The 24,714-nt window shown below is 39.3% G+C and overlaps 1 protein-coding gene across 3 annotated transcripts in view; it reads right to left on the bottom strand.

Annotated features, from left to right (window-relative positions):
- Positions 1-23,849, bottom strand: part of svild (supervillin d) — a 54,068-nt gene extending 30,219 nt beyond the window's left edge. Inside the window, exons 1-3 of one of the 3 annotated variants that reach the window (XM_026914984.3) lie at positions 23,450-23,849; positions 7,859-8,327; positions 1,565-1,599 (exon numbers count right to left, since the gene is read on the bottom strand). In XM_026914984.3, the coding sequence (XP_026770785.3) occupies positions 1,565-1,599; positions 7,859-8,187 (364 nt within the window). In that variant the 5' untranslated portion in view covers positions 8,188-8,327; positions 23,450-23,849. Of the gene's footprint in view, positions 1-1,564; positions 1,600-2,830; positions 2,935-7,858; positions 8,328-15,329; positions 23,401-23,449 lie in introns of those variants that run through there. The other 2 variants (XM_026914985.3, XM_053238680.1) reach the window with 2 other exon arrangements.
- Positions 23,850-24,714: the final 865 nt, after the last annotated feature.

Here is a 24,714-nt window from a genome sequence, read left to right as displayed (position 1 = left end):
GAATCTATGCCAAGATGTACTGAAGCTATTCTGACAGTTTGTGGTGTCCCAACATCTTACTAACACTCTTGTTGTTTTTTTCCCTTAACTGTGTTGCTTATCTGTATGAAACAAATCAGTAACTCTAGTGTCATAATATCTTGACTTACTATTTCATGCAGCTTGGGGATGCATATAAACAAATCTACCAGTATCACATCACTGTCATTCTTCTTGTACAAGCTATAAAATAAGTGTAAGTTGAGAAATATTAAAATAAAAAAATAGAAAAATGAGTGTGTGTCTGCTGTGTTTTCGGAATTGCTCTGTATAGCCGGTCTGTATCACTCATACTCATAAACTGTACTACTCATAATGACTAAAGTTGGGAAATGCAGTAATTACCATTGTATCATCAGATTTTTGAGGTTATGTGGATGAAGACTACACAGCATGAGGCCGAGCTACTGTATGACAACACCATTTGACTCAGAGTATGATATAAAAGATTGGTTTTGAAACTTCAAGATTTGTCATACTGTCCTTGAAAGTCTGTTGAAAGGACAGCCATTTTGTGTGAGGATTTAATCTCGGTAATGTTTTGGCTTCCAGTCCACATGAAAACAGCATTTTGGATCACTGAAATTAGAGCTTTTTGAAACTCCCTCTAAGGTGTAGAAATTTCAAATCTTTGTTTTCACTGGTTTTTATGTGGATGGATAAATGTCTGTTTTTGAAAACGTTAACGTCACAGCACCAACCTGCGCATGCCCGTTTCTTTTTTTTTTGTATGTGTTATTAATGTGCTAGGTTTGTGGTCTGCAAATTCTAATTTGATAACGTTTGAAATTTAATTTCTCTTTTTTTTATTATTATTACACCCTCGTGTGAAGACGCCAGGATATGATACACACTGCTTCTGAATTCACTGCTCAGGCATTACAAACCATAGCCTAGGAGATTCTGGATAAGATCCAGGTGAACACTTTATATTCATGTGTAACCTTACGCAATAGTTACCTTGTCATCAGCCCACACATATAAATCCATGAAAATGTGTCGTTTTTCATTTTAGAGCTTTTTTTTGCCTTCCATGCAGTTCTTAACATTATTCTTGAGGCTGGCAACAGTTTATGACATACACTCACTGAGCTGGCATGCTTATCTAGTCTTTTCAAATCACAGAATTTTGAAAATGGAAGGTTTAAAAACTGTTTGCAAAAATATCCATATCATATCCATTGTTTAAACTTATGGACTAATAACAAGACCATATTTAAAAGATTAGCAGTAGAGACAGCAATCCTTGATGATAACTCCATGTGACAAGTAAATCTCCATCTGAGTCATCTGGAAGGTGTCTGTGATGTGTTTGCATGTATGCGTGTGTGTGTGGACATTTAATTTCACGCCATCCTGAATCATAACTGCTGTCTCACGTTTCAGCTGTGTGCTATGACAGGATGCTGCTCTTCCTACTCAGTTAGCAGAGAAAGGGATTCTGGGAGCACAACGGCATTAGAAGAGGAAGGAGAGAGAAGAATGACAAAGGGGCCATTGAAGGGACTTGGGGAAAGTAACTTACCCTTTGGCGGTTTGACTTCCTCTGTGCCCAGCAGACTGTGAATGAGAGAGACAGAGCAATGAGGAAACAATACATCACATGACGCAAATCCACCTGAAATCCACCCCCTTCCCCCCGCATCCCCCTCCTGTCTGTTTTGAGAAGAATCTGCTCTAGTTAAATACATGATAAAGCTTGTTTCATACAGTGCATGATAAAAATCTGTCTCTACATGGAGGCATTTGAAGTAAAACTAGTCACAGATGTGGCCAGTGAAAATAAGATTCCATTACAATAAGACTTTGTTACATCTGTTTAGAGCCAGCCTGCTAGATCAGTCTCCAAGGGCCAAGAGACGTCCAGCAGAAAAGGCGCACGATGGAGAGCAGCTGCCTGCTTTAATTAAAATGTACACATTACATAAGCAAGACAAATTTAACATGAGGGAATACACCCAGACAAAAACGTTTAATCAAGAAAACATGCGTCAGTAACACACGCAAGTCAGGACATGGTAACATTTTCAGGACACGGTAACATTTTCACAAAATTAAAAAACAGGAAATGCATTATCATAAACACAAATGCCACACATCCAGTACAGCACCTACAACACACTGATGAAAAGCTGATTCCCAACAAAGCATAAAGTAAACTGGCTAAACATAGTCACGACCATTTCCCTTTCCCAGAACGGGTGACTGCTCAAGCGCTTCCCAGAGATAGTGTGAGAAGATTTACCAGAATTTAGTGTCTATACTTGAGGTTTGTAATTACTGAAATTCAAATGTGTAAGCATGTTCATGTGTGGGTTTGTGAGAAAGAGAAAGAAAATCTAAAATGTTTCCACCACCGGAACCCTTTCAGGAAACTAGGTTCCCGGAAACCTGGGAACCTTTGTTACAGTTTCACCGATCAGCACTCATTTTAGTTCCTGGACCATAGTTCCAAGAACCTTTCAGTTCCTTTTGCAGAGTAGATACTTTTCTGATGATCCAGTTTTTAGGGTTAAAAAAGTTTTTAGTAAAAAGTGATTACTAAAATGTGTTTTATATCAAAAGTAATGTGGCATGACAAGCAAAGCAGAATCTTTCCATGACTCTTTTGTTTTAACACATGTGGGGAGTCAAATACATCACAGGAGTGTGTTTTGTACATGGTTCTGGTGACATGCTGCTCACGGCAATAAGCAACAAATGCTGTGAAATTATGCTTCATGCTCACACAGCTGGCGTTGTTTTCTTGTATGCTGAAATGATGTATTCATTGTGTAGTTATTCTACATACCAGTCACAGAACTCCTCCCGTATCCATGTAGTTCTCATTCAGGAGAGATGTTCTCAAAAAATGTTGACAGACAATAGGGATGTAACCAAATGCGAGTATATTATCTGGAATGAACATGATAATGTGTTTTATATTGGCACAAATACAGATACAAACAAGAGACTAGAGGTGGCACTGAGACTGGGATTCCGCATGACGCAAAGAAAAGCCACACAAGCAGGAGGTTTTTAACTGTCATGTGAGCATGAGCAGTCATATATGAACTTCCCTGGACAAAAAAGACAACGTCCATAACATAAACATGTGATGCTGCATGATGCATTTTCATAGTAACTACCTGGTCAGGGACATGGTGCTTTAAATCAGGCTATTATTTGGTTTAGATTTTGGTAAATAGAACCAACTAAATTTGTTAGGAAATGTCACGTTCAGGTACAAAGAAAAATAATATGCAAGAGGAATTAAAAAGACCACGCCCACTTCGGGTTTAAATCTGAAAACTGATACAAATATTTTGAGCACTAAACAGGTACAGATAGTATCATTGTGTTACAACCTTAGTGGACACACACACCTATACTCCGCTGTCCAAGTGGCACATGTATGTGGGCCAGTCCTGCTACTTCACACTATATAAGTGTGCTTGACCTCCTGACACAGGCCCCATGAGAGCTGTAACTGAACTACTGATGAACCTTTAGCCTTGACCTAAAACTGTGACTGTCTGTCAGACCTCTCAGTGAGAGGTCAAAAGTCAACTGCATGCACCCCAACCAATCAACCAAAAAGGGAAAGGATGAAAATAGGTGAAAAGGGCAAAGGAGAGAAGAGAAATTAATAAATCAGTGCATGCAGAGAATGTGCTAAAAGGACAAAAAAAAGCATCATGGTTACTAGTACATGGTCATTTAGTGGTGCAGGAGGCACTTTCAGAATAGGAAGTAGAGGGCATGTAGAGTTGCATGGCCTCGAATGTATCACACAAATTTCATTTCCTTAAATTCACTACAGCTTTGACATCCTCATATTATACCACTTTTGATGCTATGATATGAGCCAAGCTGTAAAAAGTATCAACATATCCAAGCTTACAGCTTTGCTTTGCTCAAATGCACTGCAAGAGATCTCATAATATGAGTGAACTGTGTGTTATCATTGTCATGTGGGTTGGAAAGATTTCCATGAAGCTCAGAAAGGTGCAAACACAACCTGGGGCCTTCATTGTGTAAACACAGAGCAGATGGAAAAAAGAAAGGCTGGCCTGACAGTTAACTGTTTTACCACCAGCTCAACTGCATTAACTGGATCCCTGTGCTATTGCTGTGCACGGACAAAAGACGTATATTATACACAAACACTAACTGCAAACACAACATGGAGTTATTAGCCTGGAGCTTGCTGAACACATGCTAACAAGCTTTTGTGGCATGTCATTATCACCTTATAGCTGATAGTGTGGCAAGTTCTAGTTCGTGTGTCTGTACCCTTCAAATAATGCTGCACAATATGTTGCATTTTTCTGAGCAGTTTTTCCAATAGTAGTTACTTTCTTTCACCAAATCTTATTTAACAAAAGCACCAGAAATCTCTTGATTTTTCCAAACTAAACCCAACTCACCTAAAAATGCCTAGAGTGAAGAGAAACCTGCATCACACTGCAGAAGAAACCTGCGTCATACTGCACTGAAGAGATATGTAATGGAGCATTCTTCACGTGTCATTTTACATCACATGATCACAGTATTGTCTAGTGGAGTGTCACATGGTCACAGTTTAGTCTTCTGTTAAATGTATCCTAGCCAGGTGGCCTGGGAAATCACCTTGAATTCTGACGTCACATATTCACATACATACACATACACAGTCATAAAGATGAAACTATTAGGGTTGAGCAATGCATTATATCGTGAGGTCTTATCAACGGCATAATAAGAATGATGTGAGGTAAACTGTAACTCACACACTTCAAAGCAGATTGGCAGCTACGTGCGTGATTTAAGGCTTTCAACTTTGTAATGCTCTACTGACCTGTTTCCTTTGAATACCAGTCACGATAAAGAGAGAACATGTAACCCTTTCATTCAAACCAAAAAAAACACTAAACTTACAGTTCTGACTTTTGTCCTTTTGTGTAAATTGTACAATGATTGGATAATGTTTGCAGACTCTATCTACTTTTTTGTTCCTCCAAAAGCATTTTAGGAAGAAAGGATGATAGAGTAAATAATCTACCTGGTTCGTGTTGATTACACCCATGAATGTATTTCACGTGAGCCTTTTCAATCACTGCTGATAATGTGTTACAAAAGTGTCAGCAACATGGGCTAAAAAAAAAAGAAGATCAAATCTAGGGGGCGTCTTGTTCTGTGTAATCACCTAAAAAACTGTCACTGCCAAGAATCTACAGTCTGGGCTAGAAAGAAATCAGCCCAAGTCTTGCTTTTTCATACCATTCTGTGTATTATTCTTACCACCGTTGGTGCTGCTGTTGCGCTTGGTTCCACAAAAGTAAAAAATAATCTGCTTTAAGAGATTTGTTAACAGCAAATAATCTTTGAATGACAGAGAGGCTTAGCCCTGCTAGGTTGTTTACAACAGTCGTCATATACACATATACTTGATTTGAATCTTTGGTTAGCATTTAGGACTATTTAGGTATCAGGTCAAGTCAGCTATTTAAATGCACTACACAATGTACTACACAATGTCTCCTACACATAGGTAAAAAACAGGAGTAGAAAAAGTGTATTAAATATCAAAATTATCATATATCAAAAATGTACTCAAGTATTGAAATGTACTGAAAGTAAAAAAGTTGCTACTTTGAAAAAAACTCAAGTATTAAAAAGTAAAAAGTAAATGATTTTAACTGATTAAATGTCTTCCATGTACAAAAGTAACTTTTATTACTTACCTAAAACTGTTACAAGCAACTACGCCATTTCACCTGAAAACATTATCCAATCTCATTAGCTAGAATTTGACTGGCTGCCTAGCCAATTACATTAGCTACTGGATTCGATGCTACTCTAACCTGGTATTAGCAAAGAAAATAGGTTAATTTAATTAAATATAGAAGCTATTATTTTGTCACATATACATTACAGCACAGTGAAATTCTTTTATAATGTATATGTGACAAAATAAAGGCTATTTAACTAAGTTAACCTGTTTTCTTTGCTAATACCAGGTTAGAGTAGCATCCAATCCAGTAGCTAATGTAATTGGCTAGCTAGTTAATGTTAGCAAATTAGTAAAACTTTCCTCAATATGCTTTTTCAAATTAGATGGAGTTCATGCCTTTTAGGGAGGTAAAAAAGACGACGTATTTGATACGAGTCTTTGCTTACTCCATTGAAACACTGTACTGAGGCAGGGCCAGGGACGCTCAACCTCAGGTTCCAAGCTGCAGTCCTGTGGCTTATCCATCTTCAATCACACATAGATAGCTATATCATTAACTACATTGTGTAGCACGAGACTGACACAACAGATGATGAATTGACCTGATTCTTGATAGTTTTTTTTCTAAACTGATGACCTTGATTGGATGATAAACTGAAATGACTGAACTGAAGTTAAACTAATCCCATTTCATTGATAGCATACAGTCATTGGCTGGATGAGAGAAGGGACCTTCATAATTTTTTCTGTAAAAGTAATTTGAAGGTCTAAATAAAAATGTAAAGAGTATAAAGTATTTTTTCTCAGAAATTTAACTAAGTAGGAGTACATTTATAAGTGCTCAGTTGTAACAATACTCAAGCAAAGTGCCAAAATAATACTTAAGTATAGTTACAAAGTAAAATTACTGAAGTATTTTCCAACCCTGGTGAAAAATTTCAGATTTTGGTTTGAGGGTTAGATAAAGGAGGTAGGAAGGTGAAGGAAGTAGAACTAAAGAAAGCAACAAGGACCTGATGGAGCTGGTAAAAGTAAAAGTAAAGATTCTCTTTTCCTGCTGTTTAATGTTAAAATTGCTGTAATGTTTAACAATACTTTGAATTGTATTAAAATGCATATTACCCCAACCCCCCAACCACACCCACTTCTCCTTCCATCACCCAATCCATTTCCACCGTCCCTCCACATCCTGTCCTGAAATCTCTGAAATCCATCTTGTAACCTGAATTTCTCCCCTGATTTCTCCCCTCGTGATCACTGAGAACTTTAAATATTCAAACAGAACCTGTTATGCACATCCCTGACACCGAGACAACTGAATGTTGAAAGTGTGTTAATTTATAATCTTATCCAGTAAGAAGTCAAGACCCTGACCTGGGCATTAACTCAAATTCTTTATGAACAATGACAAAATGGATGACAGCCAGAATGGCAGGTTGCTCATATAATAACACCCTGAGCACAAAGAAACAATGGCAGACTGTCATGTTCATTGTGCTCAGATTACCTCATGTTCTTCAAAGGCACTGAGTGAGAATAATAATGTACAGTTTAGTACAAACCATAAATATGATGTCTGTTTGTCTATGGTTTCCTCATATTAAGTTAAATGAACTAATACAGGATACAGGAAACAGGATAGTGAATCACTGTTTGAGACACAGTTCATTGTTTGTACACATCCAAGCACAAGCCTGCAAGCAATTCCTTGTGAAAAACTCATCCTTTAGCCTCAGAAACCTCGCTCATGGGGTCTGTCAGGACCAAACAAGCCTGCAATTCTGCAATGTTTGCCACTTCCTAAGAAAGAAACAGCTCCAAACAAGGAGGGAAAAGTTTTAACCCTTATTCCCCTCAGCCACACATAGAGCACATTCTTAATCGGCTGATTTATATCACCGTGTTCTCTACTCTACACAAGTGTTTACTTAGAATCCCTGTAGTTCTAATCTCTCAGAAGTGTGAAACACCCAGCAGAGAGCAAGTTCAGACTGAAACATCTCAGATTTCATAACAGCAGGACATGCCCTGACCCAACCCTCGTTCTAAATGTAACCTGTAGTAGCGCAGCTTAGAAAGACGATATATAAAAAATAAAGGATTCATAATGGATTCCCAACTCACCCGTGCCGGGATCTTGTTGCAGTTCCCTGTTTCGTGTTAGTTTCACTCTGCACTTCTTTCTCGTTCTCTCCTTGCTCCCTGTCGTTAGATTCAGCAGGCTGATCTCGTGTACAGACACTGACCTCTTTAGGCTTCTGCTCTGTGCTAGGGGCTGTGTCTGGAGCATCTGCATTGTCCCGGAGTCTCTCCCTCCTGGTATATTTGGAGGTGAGGTCCTCCAGGTTGGCATACCGCTCCGCCAACTCGCGCCGCCTCTCGGCCTTGTAGCGTGCAATACGCTCTGCTTTGGAGTCCAGCGCAGAGCCTGACAGAGTCTCTAACGCATCCATCCTATTACAGAACAGCTACTGGTGCCTGGGTTTACAAAAAACAGCTCACAATTCAGCTTCAAAACTCTGAAGACTGGAGAAAAAGTTGGACTTGCAGGTTATTTTCCAGGGGATGATTCAGCGTTGCTCAAAGCATCTCACTGTGGAGAGAAAAAAAAACACCATTAGCAGAGTTCACTCTGTTCTCTGATGGTAGTGGCAGACACTTTTTAATAGTACACAACTCTTATAGTTGAGAGTATTTCTGCTTTGCAGAGCAAATGCTTACACACAAAGTCAAAAACCTACTCAGACAAATCACTTTTATTCAGCACACATGCACCACAGTTCTGCTACACCCTGCCCACCAGGCTCTGCCTCTCATATTACCTCCAAAGCCCAGAAGGAAAGCAAGAGAGACAGAGAGAGAGACTTTAAAATTGCCTTTATTGGCACAATAACTTTTACATAATCTGCAATTAGTCTATAGATATAAAAGCTTCGTCATCAAGGGCACATTAAACCCCACCCTGTCCCCACACCTGATAATTAGCTATTTCTATTCTACGTCTGATCTACAAAGAACCATTCATTCAAAGACAGAAAGAGAAAGGAAAGAAGGGAAGAGTCACTCGTTTATTTCTTCCTACGTTTCCTATTAAGCATGAACTAAAGCCAAAATTAGAAGCACCCCAACACACACAGGACCTTCCCACATCAATTCACTTCCACTCCAACTATAATCAGACATTGAGCAAGAGCTTTCAGCACCACTGCAGCTGCCTGTGTCTGCATGTCTCCATCCTTCTGTGGATAGACATGTTCTTACATCTGTATTACAGTCTATATTTCCCTCTCCTACTTCCAAGCAATCTGAGCATGTAGCAGCATGAGTGTGTGAGAGTGTGTATACTGCAGTGAGAGCATCGTTAAACGCAGTGTGAGGAGAAGGCGTGTTTGCATTAGTAGGGGTCCGAGCGGGGGGAGTGAGCTTAGCTCTGCTGGATCGCTGCTCCACAGAGCAAGGGTTAATGGGCCACATCTGGGAGCTTGCATTTAATAGTTCACACTGCAGGAGACCTAAAGAAAACGAGAAAGAGAAAGAAGAGAGGAAGGGAGGGGTAAAGAAAGAATGAAGAGAACAGCATGAACCAAGCAAATGTGTCCTGAGAGAAAGGTACAAAACATTGACTAGAATGATTGAAAGAATCGCAGAAAAGTGGAATGTGTTAGAAAAGATGAAACAACACATTACTAAGAAGTACTGGAAAGGGCAAGGGAATAGAAGGAGCATTCTGATGAGAGCAAATATGAGGAGAGGAGTGAGGGAATCATAGAAAGCTGAAAGAGGAGAGGAAGGAATGCTGGTGATCTCAGCTTCAACTGCTTAGCGCTTGGAGCAGTCTCCAGAGACAAAGCTGAGGCTCACAAATGGGTGATACAACAACACTGGATCAGAGCTCGCATGCCTTCTGCTTAACTGTTCATCCCACCAAAATTCCATGTTATCCTTAAAATTATTGCTGCTTCTCAAGTCTGAGTGAGAGTTATGCAGTTTTTTCTATTGAAGCAGAAACTAAACTATTAACTCACAGTTTATCAGTGTGTACATTTGTGCATTGACACTATGTGACACTTCTACTACTGGCAGTCTGCCACAAGTCTAGTCCATGTGTCCTATTCAAACAATGGAAAAAGCAGTTGTATTTTATTATAGGGGCATCACAGTGAATCAGAGTGTTTTGTGACTCATAAGCGAAACCTAGTATATTTTTTCTGCGATATTACAGTGTGCCTCAAACACAGTATGTTAATGAAAGAGTTAAACCAGGGGTATTTAACTAAAATTTATGAAGGTCAAGCTACAGTATATAAAAGTCATCACGGCCCGTTACAACAGTCAGGATAAGCATTTAACATGACTGAATGGCGGCAACAATTCCCTTTAACAGCTATGTTTTGCCATTAGTTATTAGTTAATAGCTGTAAATAAGACACATCAATTTAAAGTGGTTTTGCTTCTCACATTACCACTTTTGACTCATGCCACAAACTCGGAACTCTTGTAGTGGAGAATACACACATACCTCTCCATCCAGTCAAACATTTCTGTTTTCATCGTCGACCGTTTTTTTTTTTTTTAAACAAGCCACTTCACTAATCAGATCAGAAAGATCAAATGAGCAAAAATATACGAAAGCCTGTGAATGATTTTTCCTTTCCTGATGAGCTGCCTTCAGGCAAATCATTTACATAAAAGCATGCGATTGGTTGCAATGAGCAGCAACTGGAGTTGCAGGACCACAGTCAGTTTTTTTCATATGTTGATCAGTTCTGCTATAGTATTTTTTGAATGTTCAGATCCACTGAAATACATTGCTGGAGCTGCATCCGGACTACAGTCCGCCCGTTGACGACCCGTGGATTAAACAAAAATACTGGATGAAAGCAGAAACAAGCAACACCACAGAAACTCGAATGCCAAGTGTGTATTCACCTGAATCTACACCTCTCAAGTCTACTGAAGTCAAGTTAGTGAGTGTTTGCTGAAACTCCACACCATACCAGTATACCCAGATCGAAGAAATGAGGGCAGCACTATATTAAAAGCTACAGGTTTAGGTTATAAAACACTGTATAATCCAGAGGATCAGCCCTAACTATGAGTCTCAACATTTTTTACTGTAACTATAAATGAGTAAGCCAAGTCAGTGACAGGCCCGCAGTAATAGCAGGGCTCTGGCATAAAGCCTCAGCATCAGTTGAAAAAACACACAAAATGCCAACAACAATCCAAAACACAAATGATCGTACTGAGCAAATCCCTGAAAGTAAATCTTATAGTGATTCTGGAACTATGATTAGAAGAGAACGTAATTCAAAAAGTCATCTCAAGGCCTAATGTGCACTTTCTAGCATTACCTATAAAGGCTGGAACAAGAGCAGCACCATTTCAGAGCCAGAGAAAGGGACTTGCTTCATTTGGAAACATATCTTGTTTTTTCCACCAAACAAGGAGAAAAAATCAGAGCTATGAGTCATTTGAAAAGCTGGGTATATCAACAAAGGAGTGATCTACTTTTTTTTTTTTTTTTTTGCATAACACACACTGATAGCAACAGCTCAAGGAGCTTTAAAAAGCTTGCTACAGCTCAAAGAATACCTAAAAAAGGAGTTACAGGACTTTAAAAGCAGTATTACCAAAATAATTGAGAGGCATATTTGTATAAGTGTGCAGTAGTTCAGAGATCAGAGGTTCATAATATTTTTTTATTAATTACAAGCCTGCCATATGAAAATATAATCTACTGCAATGTGTCAATATATTTCATAATTTGAGTGGAATATGTCAGATTTTGAGTATCCACCTTTCGGTCTCTGCTACACAACAGAGTATGCTGCAGGGGTGTTCACTGTGCCTCTTGCTCTCCTTGACCTCTGACCCCTGTCTTAAAGAAAGGAGGCTGCAGGCCAATAGAGGAAGCGATGTCTCAGAAAATGCCCACCGTGTCATATCCTAAGATTATACTGTAACACATTCATATCCGCACTGTTACTGAAATCAGTGTCCATCTGTTTACTGGAATTTGCTCTGCAGATCTAATTCCTGGCTGTGTGCTACTCCTTCACTCATACACAAAATCAAACACTAAAGCTAAAAAAAGTCTGTATTCCGTTTTCACACACACGTAATCATCACAGCACACAGCTGCCAACTGGCACAACAGAAAACCATTTACCCTATTGTTCAAGTCCCGATGCACTATATATGACCATCACACCCCTATGCGCCGGTTGAACATCCCATCAGTGGTCCAGTTCATCCCAAAGGCGTTCAGTGGGGTTGAGGTTAGGACCTTTGAGTTCTTACACACCAACTTTGGCAAACCATGTCTTTATGAACCTTGCTTTGTGCACAGGAGCATTGTTATGCTGGATAACGTTTGGTTTAGCCCCTTAGTTCCAGTAACAGGAAATCTATCAATGTTTGCTTCCAAGTTTGGGGCAACAGTTTGGGAAAAACCCACATATGGGTGTGATGGTCAGGTGTCCATAAGCTTTTGGTCATATAGTGTACTACAACCATCTGTGGCAGGGAGTCCAAAAGAGCATAATTCCTTCTGCTCTCTGGGTAGGAAGGATAGCATTACTCTCTCTCACCCTTGTTAATTAGAGAAACACTAGCCAATCCTGGGTGTCTGTGAGCTCACGTATGCGGAAGAGGGCAGTTAACGCATTCCTCAGAGAGTGTTGAGCAGCCCTGTAATGTAGCATGACTAGCAGTTTAAAAAGTTGCAGTGACTGGTATCATGTATCTCACAGGAAGCACATGCTGCACACTTTGTGAAATTTTTCTGCAGGCAATTCTTTTTTATGTTATGAACACTGGGCCTCAGTTATCAAGCTGGATACGTGGGTACAGTGTATATCTTTTTTCCCCTCCATTTCTGTGTCACACCAAATTTTTTTTTTAGTAAATTTAGAAATTTTTAGTTTGGTTTGGCTTACACAAACATTTACACACAACTTTACTAAAAAAATGAGGCCAATTGTATTTAGTTTATAAATCACATCTGTTCGCAGCTCCTTGTATATGAAGGGCCAGCTAATCTAAGCTCTGCCAATAATCAGCCTAAACATAGCCAGTCCGAGGGCACGCTTTTGACACCAGTTTTCCCCTGACACCGGACACGCAGACTCACGCCACATTCTTCCTTCCGCTTCCATGGCTCGGCTCAGAATGTTTGCTTTTTCTTCCAGATCTAGGGACCACCAGCTACGCTGTGTAGCTGCCTGCCCTTGAATATTATTCAACATGTGCATGATGTAAGAGAATTAGTGTGATGCTGTGAGCTAATACTTTACAGTTTTACGAGTTTGAGTAACACTTTGGACCTGTTACCTGCTCATATCAAACTCCTTGTGTTTGTCTGAGCATAATCTATTGAAATCTACACTCTGACCAGTGCAGCTAGAGGGAGCAGCAGTGCTGTCACAAGCTCTGAAGATTTGTGTAAAGTTAAGGATGCTATAATGATGGTAATCAAAATATTATACAAGTTTTTATATCATTTATGGCCATCCTTTATTTAGTTTTGATATCACTATTCTAACAATAAGCTATGGTCTTTATGAGAGTGTAATAAGGCATGAGGTTTCTTTCTGTAAAACATACCATACACATACAGATGGGTCAAAGCCAGGACACTATGAATCATCACTGTGATGGATGTACAAACGCAAACCAGCAGTTATGAGCTCAACTCCATTTCTCTCTCAAAGCCAGAGCAAAGCCTCTTGGGTCAACAACAGAGGAGCACAGAGGCCTAATGACTGCACATAGACACCCACATTTTCATTCTCTCACAAATCATTCTCTCAGATCTTTCCTGACAGCACTGTGAAAACACCATAGCATGCCAATTAGGGCTGGGAAATATGAAGAAATATTGGAAATATAGTATCAAAGTCAGGATCACATTGGATCAGTGCTTTATAACTCCTTAGTTACTCACTGTAAAAAGTAACTATCAATTGTAGCCATCTTCTTTTGGTGAAATGCTTAAAAAATAAGCCTATAGTAGCAATTGGAACTTTGTTAGCAAACCCTAGCAAAAATAGTGGCTATACTGTGATATACAGTATATTATATATCATTATAATATATGTATATTATATATCACAGTATATTATATATCATATTATATATGTCGTTAAGTGTCATGATATAATATTTTTGCCATATCGCCCAACCCTAGTGCCAAGTTTAAATCATGTTTTACTTAAACAGTATTATACAGAAGCATGCATTCAGGTAATCCTCTGCTGTTGGGTTTTGGGTGTACATTAACATGACCAAACCAGAAACATCATGCAAATCCTTGCCAACAATAACCCTATAAACAAATGACTAGTGTTGTAAAAGTCCTGCGATTCCACCACTGCAGTACAAACATGGACATAAAACTACTCAGTATTAAGTGAGACATAGGAGCTGAACTTGTAAATTGTGGTTTACAAACTGCATGTGTACAATATCTGACACAAACTAAAAGCAACTACTGATCCTGTGAAAATGTCCAAACACAATTTTCTGAGATATCACAGGTATCATCAATACTTCTAACCTGACTATGCTGTCGCTGATTGGCAAAAAGTATATTTGAACTGAAAATGTCTTCAAGTATTATGATATAAAAATGTGATATAACGTATTAGAGGTGTAACGATCAGATTATTTGGATTGAAGCATCGATTTAAAAGGCAACGATTGAAAGAATCATACATCAATTCTCGAAAAAGAACAGACAACTGAGGTATAAAAATAAGTCATATTTTTAAACTGATGTGTAAATATTCTATCAATGTGATTTGCCCATAACTCTGAGACTTCAAATAGTCCTTCTCTACATCATCATTCCAGAATTGATGGTAGGCCCACCCCAGATTCTGAACAATGCTGGTCACATATCAACCAGAGGTACTAAATCATATTGTATTGTATCATAGCAGATTTTGTGCTATCGCCAAATATCAAATTGTTACCTTAACAATAGCAATCGTGTAATATCATGTGGAAGCCTGAGGTTTACACCCCTATAAAGTATTGTGATATATTTTAAAAAAATCTTTACATTTTTTACTACATTTTATACTGCTTTTGATAAAGGCTCATGGTTGAAATTCAACTCTAAATAGTGAAGCATTTAAGTTCTGTTTAAAATTTGAAATTTCACAGAAACTTCTCTTAGAACGTAAGAGAAGCCACAAGACTTATCAGGGAACTTTAAGTTTTGGCTCCTCATGAAGCTGATTGAGAAGATGCCAAGAGTGTGCATAGTTTCATCAGGAATACTGTTAAGAATTGATAATACATCATTTTTATTCTTTTAACACTTTCCTTGGTCACTGCATATTTTAAATGTGTTTTTAATAGTGTCTTTAATATTGTTCTAAAATAGTAGAAATGAACAAACCTTCCTATAAGCAGGCATGAGGCATGTCCAAAATTTTGACTGATAGTGTATCAGTATAAAATCTTTCCTCTGTTTGGCAATTCAAAATGACTACCATGAGCTGCTAAAACTAAAGAGTCATAATAAAGGGCAAAACACATGCATTATACAGCAAACAGCACTTAACTGCTTTCTAAATGCTCTTACCTGCTCTCAGTCACGCATGTATACACACCGATCTCCAGCCATACATTTGGTCTCAGCCCAGGAAGCATGGTTACACTGGTGCAAACCAAATGAGCTACTAGCAGTGTGTCTAAGAGAGAGAGTGTGTGAGGGCGTTTGTGATTGTTGCGGCTCATGTGACCAGCCATGGGGAGAGGAGTCTCAGCATGCTTCATCAGTCTGTAATCCAATAACTCAATCTGACATTTACATGTGCTAAGCAGTGGCTCAGGCCTAAAGCAGTTCACTATAACAGCCTGGCCTGCACACAGCAGACATCTCCCTACTCATCACACCATGTACAGTACATCACACCAGCCACTCAGTGAAGGACACGGCAAATATGCTTCCCATTACAGACCCATCTTTTTAAAAAAAAGAAAAAAAAAACACCATTTCTTCCTCTGTCCTCTCCACCCCCTCCTCCACACTCTTCCACCATGGGTTAGTGGGCGGTTTTATTGCTTTGGAATGAGGTTGAGCGCACAAGTGGATAAAAATGGATAAAAATTGGATAAAGATTACAGGTACTTTTTATTTGTGGATGATTTGATCACCTTCTGTATAGGGCTTCAGTTCAGTGGACACGGATCAAGAGTGACATGAAGAATGTGGTGCCCAAATTAAGGTTTGTTTTTTTGTTTTTTTTGTCATTGCAATTTGGGGATCTAATGTATCTAATTCCATAATATCCAGTCAATAAGTCATGCCAAACTATAAACTGTCACTACAAAAATGTTTGTACTTAAATGACTCTAGCTTGGTTAGGTTTTTGGTTTCATTTCACTTAAAGCCTTTGTCGAACTCATTTGACTTGGAGTAATGACTTGGAGTCATTATTCTTCTGTCAGCTCTGAAAAATATGCTCATCTTTTTTGAATAATATTCTGAAGCCTTCACTTTATAAGTAGTTTTCGTTTGATGGATCACTCGTGATATGATAATGGAAAGGGGATTTTTGATGATATGTTAGTGCCAAGCTAGTCTCAGCCTCAGGCAGTCTGGGGATATTGTACACTTTTAAATACCGTGGTAAGAGTGTGCTTTTCTGAACAAGTGACTGAATTGGAAAAGTTAATGAGTTTTGTGGCATCTTGTCTTTAAAAGGAATACAAAAGCTTTGTTTGAAGAAGTCAGTGGAGGGGAAATGAGATATCATCATGCGGTTACGCATGGACAACTGGAGAATTCTTATAATTCAAGCATTTCTACATTTGACAACTACCTGCTCTCCTGGAACTTTCACTGCGTAAAGTGCCATAGTGCAATGGCAGGATGTCATTTTTATTCTGTCACAGCGAACATGACTTGATACATTATGAAATCAATTAGTCTAACACTAGTTATCAGGTAGCCTAAACTGTTCTCTTTTTATGTTAAAAGGTTGCAAGACCATGGTTAATTCGTTTTAGCGTGTAAACACGTGAGTCTGAGGCTATGGAATAACATATAGCAAACGTTTTTTTCAGGTGGTGTATTTTTGTTGTCATGCAAAAACAACAGTCTGTAACTGTTCATTCATAATGTCCGTCAAATGGCCTCTTGCTCTGAAAGTAGGTGATTCTTGAGATGGCAATGTCATGGCTTAAAATAAAAACATATCAATATCATATTTATTTAAGCTTTTTTGTTTCAGGTTTACAGCTCTAGGATGTCAGTAGCATATTTCATAGCATACCTGCATGTCTGCATGTCTCAGCATACCTGCATGTCTCACAGGTTTCAATTAGGCTACAATTTCTGCTTTCTGCTTTCAACTTTAATTACTGAAGCATCTGATTTCACTTTATGTGATGGCAGCAAACTATCATCGCTGCTGGAGTAGCACAGGTACCATAAACACATTAACAAGTGGGCTTATTGCAATTAGGCTAATGTGTGAATGGAAGTGTTTCACATTAGAAGTCTCATTATCTGCATCTAGTACTCCAGGAAAACAGCAACTGGATTGATGGGAAGCTTTGTGCTATAAAACCCACACAGAATCCATAGCATACACTAAACTGTGCTCATTTACACCCCAGATGCCTCTGCATATTTCCCTTTCCTCTAAATCTCTCTCTGCCTCTGCCAAAAGAGCAAGTTGCAATACACAACTTTCCAATGGATTATTAAATCTTTGAAATGATCACCTCATTTATCTGGGTGCTCATCACAAAAAGGCATTAATCATCATCGTGCAACAAGACAAACTGCAGTTCAAATGTACCGAGGCATGTGTCAGCACAACCAGCGACAGTTAGAGCAATATTTGTTCCTGGATCAGTGCCTCTGCTCATTCAGCCCTTTGTCCCATGCTTCCTGCTGACTGTTTACTCTCTTTAGAACAAGGGTAGCGCAAAAACACACGCATTCACTAAACGAACTACAACATATTCCCTACAATACTGTAAGCACTAAATCAAGGCTATAAAACCATAAAACGTGAGAGAATAATCACTCACACTTAGGCAAGAAGGGAACTTAAGAATGGTCTTGCAAAATCAGGTATTTACTCTCACACCAGGGATTTTCACAACTGCAATGCAAGCCTGAGTAAACACACTGACTAACACACACTCAAAACCCCTAAAGCCTCAGTACTCAGATAACACAAAGAGGAAGGGCGTGGCAGCGGAAGCTCTATCAGCTCAGAGGATCAGATATACTCTGGCCATTTAGACATGAAAATGTCCTCTGCAGGGCAGTCAGCCATGAGGAAGGCACTGTTTTATGGTTAACCATATCATCAGCTTAAAGACGGCTCTATTTGTCACTAGTTTACTCGAGAGTGCAACCATGTTTCTGTCAGGGAGATTTCCAGCGTGCTGCACTGTGATAATGGAGGCTACTACAGGACAGAGAGAGAAATAACAAGTCTAGATTTATGCTGCATTCAACTAAAACTCGGAATTTCTGGAAAAACCAAAGAAAACGTCCCCTCAACTCAAAATTCCTTTAATGAAAGTCGGAGAGATCTCCCCAACCTTGGGTTCATCATGTGACATCAAAACCCAAAATGCCTGCTCACAGCATGAACAGTAACTTCTAAATGAGTTACACCGTATGTATATTTGCTTTAGTCAATCAACATACAGACATATTAGCTTGTTAAATCTACAACTCTGACTATACAGTTCGCTGTTTGAAGGTGCTAAATATACATGACTCATCATAGTTCGCATGCTAGATTTTTGTTAACAAAAGATGAACATGGAGACATCCATGGTTTTTCCCCCACTTTGTAGCTCAAATGAACAGAGGTCGAAAATGAGGTTATTCCGAGCTTTGACGTCCCACTTGTGAGGTCAGTCGAATGCAGCATTAGTATCCTTTCATAGACATTAATGCAGCTAATTAATGCTATGTTACACCTAAACCTAACCCTAACCTTAACCTCAGTAACCTTTTGTCTCTTTTAGTTTTGTTAATAAAAGCTGTACAATAAAAAGCACTTTGCCTCATGGGAACCAGCCAAATATCCCCATAAGGTCAAAACTCTCAGATTCAGCATATATCCCACACCCTTATCCACAGAGATAGTCCTATCCTTGTGATTCCTATCCTTCCTGTCCTATTCTCCTTAGTCAGAGTTTAAGAGCAGGTTTAGCTACAGTTACACTAATCCAAGCATTCCAGCTCATTAGCTTTTAGTGATGGTATCAGGCTCCAGTGAATTTACTCCAGGTGAAAATCTGGAACAGTTGGAACGGATGGGAGATAAAAGGGGGTCTGTTTGCACTCATGGGGTGTCCTGAGACCCAACACCATCTGAAAGAGTGGAGATTAAATGACTATAGTCTGATGAGGAGAGAGAAGGAGAAAGAAAGAGGGTGTGGTAGGAGAAAGGGAGAGGGGGTCTGAGCCAAGAATTTTAAAGACTAACATATCTCTAGCAGTTAAAAACATCTTAGAAGAGAGCGAGCAGCGTGAAACCAGGAAAGCAGCTGGAGCTACTGCAGCATTTTGTAGCTATGCACTACTTAACAAGACTAAGTATTAGTATCTTAAAGACAAACTGAAATTACAACAACAAATTTTTCCAATGTTAGTTCATCTCGCTTGTCATTTTTCTGTTTTTTTTCCCCAGTCTGTTTAATTCTTGTTTGGTCACTGTCAGACAAAACCTCAAAAGAAGAAGTAAATGGGTGGTAACAGCAAGTTTAATATTAAAGTCACTTATACAGACTTCCCATATTTTTGTTCAATGAACTGTAAAAAAGAGGGAAGTGTGGCAAAGGAACGTTACTATGTAGCTCCAGCTGTGCTACTGCATTCCTCATTCAGTGACCAGCTGTGCAGCAAGGACATCGCAGGATGTCAGCAGCTATTAAAACTATGACATTAAGCATAGCCCTAAGTATTTTAACAGGTCTTATTGGAATCACTCTGCTCTCTACAACTCAAGCTCTTCATCACAGAGTCCTGGCGCTGTCATGTTCGTCCTCAGCAGGACTAAATATTTACAGTGCAGGATTTCCCAGCCAAGCCACAATTACTGTCACTGGATAGAAAAGTGGTGTGGAGTTAAAAAGAGAGAGGTGGTAGGGGCAGTTATTTTCAGATTACTGTTGCACACCATCCTTCATGTAGAAAGTGATCTTTTACTAGAACACAGTCTTCCCTCAGTTGCTGTACTGAATATAATAAATTGGCTCAAAAGCCTCATAACCTTTGGACACCTTTCACAGTACAAGACACTTTGTACCCAATGCCGTACCTCTCGTCTACTCAATAATTAGGCAACTTCCTTAAGTAAGGAATAAAACATGACTGTGCGCGCTGTTATAGGAAAATAGTCAACAATGAGGAGGTTGATTTTCCAATAACAGCATGCCCCGAAGAAGTTTATTCCTCTTGTACCACAGCAATTTGCTGCTAATGTTTTTTTATTTATTAAAGAACATCACATCATACTTTTTTTTATCCATTTATAGTTACCTTTAATGTTGTGGAACATCCCTGAAAGAAGTTAGTTCTGTTATCACTTACATTATAACAGCTATAAACTGTCATTCCTTCACCAGCCTCTATATTATTATTGTCTCTTGTGAATTTATTGAGACAAAAAAATTGTCTTGTTATGTTACTGTGAAACCAAAAAGCCCTCTGTCCTGAAGACTTTCCCATCTCTGACAGTTGCAAAGAGCTGACACTGAAGACTCCTTCCATAAATGTTAAATAAACGTCTTCTCATAGAACAATCCACCATATCAATCATTACACACTCTTTAAATCAGTTTATTCAGACCAACCGCCATACAAGTCTGTGTGGAAACAATACGTATCAGAACAAGGGCTTTAATATGAACCTGGGATTTGCCCTGCAGTTGAAACTACTGTCTAAATTATGAAATAGAAAAATAATCAACACCTTTGCAAACTATAATTTAAACAGACTGCAACATGAATCTGTGGAACTGTCAGTTGCATTTCAGTATTGCTTTTAGATCTTGATTCAGGCTTTCAGTGTGAACATCAGAACACGACTGGCAATGCATATACAGTATAACACCTTGTATCTATTTATAATTTTTGTTTCCAGGCTAATTTTTGAGTTTTACACTGAAACACTGTATGCAGATTGTGTTTCAGGATGGGCCTGTGTCTTATCCTCTTTGAGCTACGTTGCAGGAGAATCCTCCCAGTTTGTAATGATAGCAGGCAATTAAGTGTTAAACTCGAGCTGTACACAAAGACATTCCCTTCTGAAGCCACACTGTAAGCCCTGCTGCTTGTAAACATTCCAGAAGTTTCCAATAGGTTGTCTCAACATCTGGAGAGAGATGAATATCTAGCAGAAGATGCTGCACAACACTGGAGGCAGAAACATGTTTATAAACACAAATTGCTTGCTCTGCAAATGCCTAAATACGGATACGGTCCTTGTTGGATTGTGGTCTATCATTCTGGTGTATCATTTCCCAGCAACCATTAAGCGCAGTCCGAAAATCTGTGGCTTTAGGACACTCAAATAAAACCAGGCAGGGCTCAAGGAATCTCCAGTTCTACTGTGTGTAAACCAGAATGGCTGGTCTGCAAACAGAAAAGTAGCAGTCACGCTGGATTTTCAGCTCACTGTTTTCTCAGCTGGGGTGGAGCAAAAACCAGGTGAATATAGGCAGTACTGCTGTGATGTGATTTCGGAAAGGAACACATCAAGAAAATAACAAGGACAAAGTCTAGTGTGATTCACTCACTATCAGAAGCATTATTCCACCTTATTCCATCCTTATGCCAATAATAAACTGAATTGACCAGTTCTGAATAACAGTGTGTATCAGATAACACTGGCATTGGAACAGCTTTCTGAACAGCACACATGCATCTCTTTTTATTACTACTTTACTATTATCTGGAGAGAGAAAAAATAGGCACAACCTACATGCATGTTATTCCCAGTAATATAGGTGTGGCTAGTGTGCAAATCTGTCCCAGTGAAGGAGGCATAGTCTAACTACCTGTCAGCCAAAGGAGAGGAGGTGTGGCCTCTGTTCCTGTCATTCTTATTAAAGGACGTGCCTCTGAGCATGTCAGCCTAAAGTGAAGAGGCATAGTACAATGCCGTTTTGGACTCAACTCAAAAATGGGAAGTCTGACCTTGCAATTATGTCATTATGTATACAATACTGCAATGCTCATCATATACTCTTAGAAGGAGAGCTATACACTGCTAGCAAACACAGATATGAAAGAGAGTAGGCAGCTGAAAATGTCTTCCATTCCTCTGAGCCAAGAACCATCATCTTCACGTCATCAGTGCTTTTGCTTTTAGCAAAATGAGGAACATCCCTCTCTTCCTCAGCCACTGAGACACAACACTTCACCCAATTCAAATCAATCCCTTAAGCACCAGTTACAAAGAGGCTTGTGTGCACATCTTCTGTTACATGGCTCAAAATAAACAAGGTGGGTGAGAAGAACCTGGAATGTTAAACCTTTGGCATCTCTGCTAGGACTTGTCTGAGCTTTTGAGGTATTTAGCAGCAGGTCTAACAGACAGCAGCTTGTTGTGTGCATGTACAGTGTGTGTGTGCACAGTGCCCGGCACCCCATTCAACCCCGTGTTTTTGTTCTTTATCTACCCTTCCATCATTTTCTTTGTAATCGTTGCTCACCTGGGGACATGTTTTAATTGCATGTTGTCAAAATCCTCCACAAATAAACACCGTCAGATAGATTACGATCACATAAGAGCCGTGCGCATTCGTGCATTACGACAGGCTTACGACACTCTTCATAAGGCACTGTAGCCTGTGTTTAGTGCTTTCTTTGGAGTTGCTTATTGTTAAAAAGGCATATATGTTAAACAGCCATGGAATGTAAAAAGCAAATAGGTGGTTACTTACTGGTCTGACACAAAACTCACATACATACACACACATGAACCCCACAGAAGCATGCACGCATACACACACACCCTATAACAGAAGTCACAAGAATATTTTGTTCAATGTGAAAAATGTAGAGTCTTTTGTATACAAAATAATGGAGCAATAGCTCAGTTCCCTAATCCGGCGTTATTACTTGTTGTGTGATGTGGTGAAGTCATTCTGAGCCTTTCTGTTAGTTTGCATTTTTCTGTTGTTTTTGCAGGTGCCTCACAGAGCACTTTCCCAGAAGCTTGGAGGAACATTGTCCAGATGTACAGCAGATCACCGAAGGGCTTTGACATAATGACATGTCCTCATCATGCATATGTTTCCAGTGAAGGTAAGAAAGATGAGGCTCTTCATTAATATTAATATAATGGAAAACACCAGTACAGAACTTAGACCATATATAGCAGACTGGAAATCCTCACATTTCACACTTAATACAGGATAAGCAGTCAGAACTGAGAGGCACTGAAGTAAACTCTGAATCCTGAAGTAAACAAGTGATTTACAGAAACAGAAGTGTCAGTGGTCAACTATTAACACACAAAGTATGGTCAAGAAGAGAGATAGAGAGTGTGTGTGTGTATGTGTGTGTGTGCTGGGGGGTGGAGGGAGAGATTTCATGAACTATTATTAACATAAAGTTTACATTTTCAGGCAAATCCACAAAGAATGAAGGACTTTTAGAAAGTGTGTTATGATCAAATACAGTCACAGATATGAGCAAGGTCAGACAGCACTTACCTGTGTAGTGTCTATTCCCAGTCAGGCAGGAGTTAACAGCTTCTCCATTCCCTCAAGTCAACTCTTCAGTCACAGTTGGCAACAGTAACAGTAGATCATTAGTGATCAACAGTAGATCATTAGTGATCAACAGTAGATCATTAGTGCATTTCCTCCTGACTTGCAGTGTGATTATTGTCCTCAATGGTAAAAGTGCCCTTCTCATTCAAATGGCACGTCTTTGTTTTGTTATGAGTTCCAGCACCTGAAGCTAAACAAGAAGTTTGCAGTGTCTTCCAAAGACTTTTTACAAGACAAACTTCTGTCCAACACACGCAGAAATACAACTGACAGCCCGGTTACTGGGAGCAGAATGAACTAAACGTCCCAGTCGTTTGAGAAAGTTGAAATCCCGCCCTCTGTCCGCGCGCTGCTTTCACCCTGTTCCGCCTTCAGCCACACAAAGCCAGCACGCGGGCTCAATCCCAAACCGCTCATTCTGCACACACACAGTGCACTGCCCAGGGCGCACGCCATCCGCCATGTAGGGCACTTACATAGGGAGGAGGGAGTCATTCGGGATTCAACTCACGTTCAGTCACGTTCACTGTGTTCTTCTTCTATTTACGGAAAGAGATTTAAAATAATCGAGTTTCTCTTAGAGATTAGAAGAAGGTTTGGCTAAATTGAGGAAAGACACTAGCATGAAGAGGTAGTTACAGTCAGATAGTGTTACAAACTTAATTTAAATGTGCATATTTGTACGTAAATATACACCATTAGAACATATAGCTTTAGCCTGCTGGAAAAAAAAACAATAGAATCCCTCATAGCATTTGTAATGGTTTTAATGATTATAATGGGAATTGTATTGGTTTTAATGGAAACTGTAATGGTCCCTGTGGGTCTCTACTGGTAATCTGTTGCCTTCTACTGGTGGCATGTTTTGTCTAGTGGATACCATTAAGGACTAGTAATGGTAATGGTTTTAATGGTTAGCTGATGGTTTGTAATGGTATTTGTAGTGGAAACCATTAGGATTTCTGTGATGTTTTTTAAGCAGGTATGTTTAGTTTCATTGTAGTTATTTAGTTTGTTAGTTAGGTAGGTAGGACGTTAGGTAGGTAGGTAGGAAGGTAGTGAGGTATGAAGTTAGGTAGGTAGGTGGTTAGGTAGGAAGGTAGTTAGGTATGAAGTTAGGTAGGAAGGTGGTTAGGTAGGAAGGTAGGTAGGAAGGTAGTTAGGTATGAAGTTAGGTGGGAAGGTGGTTAGGTAGGAAGGTGGTT

This window comes from Pangasianodon hypophthalmus, chromosome 12 (assembly GCF_027358585.1).
Source record: "Pangasianodon hypophthalmus isolate fPanHyp1 chromosome 12, fPanHyp1.pri, whole genome shotgun sequence".
In the NCBI taxonomy this organism is placed as follows: Eukaryota; Metazoa; Chordata; class Actinopteri; order Siluriformes; family Pangasiidae; genus Pangasianodon; species Pangasianodon hypophthalmus.
Note: the sequence above shows the minus strand (reverse complement) of the source record. Positions and strands in the feature narration are given on the sequence as shown.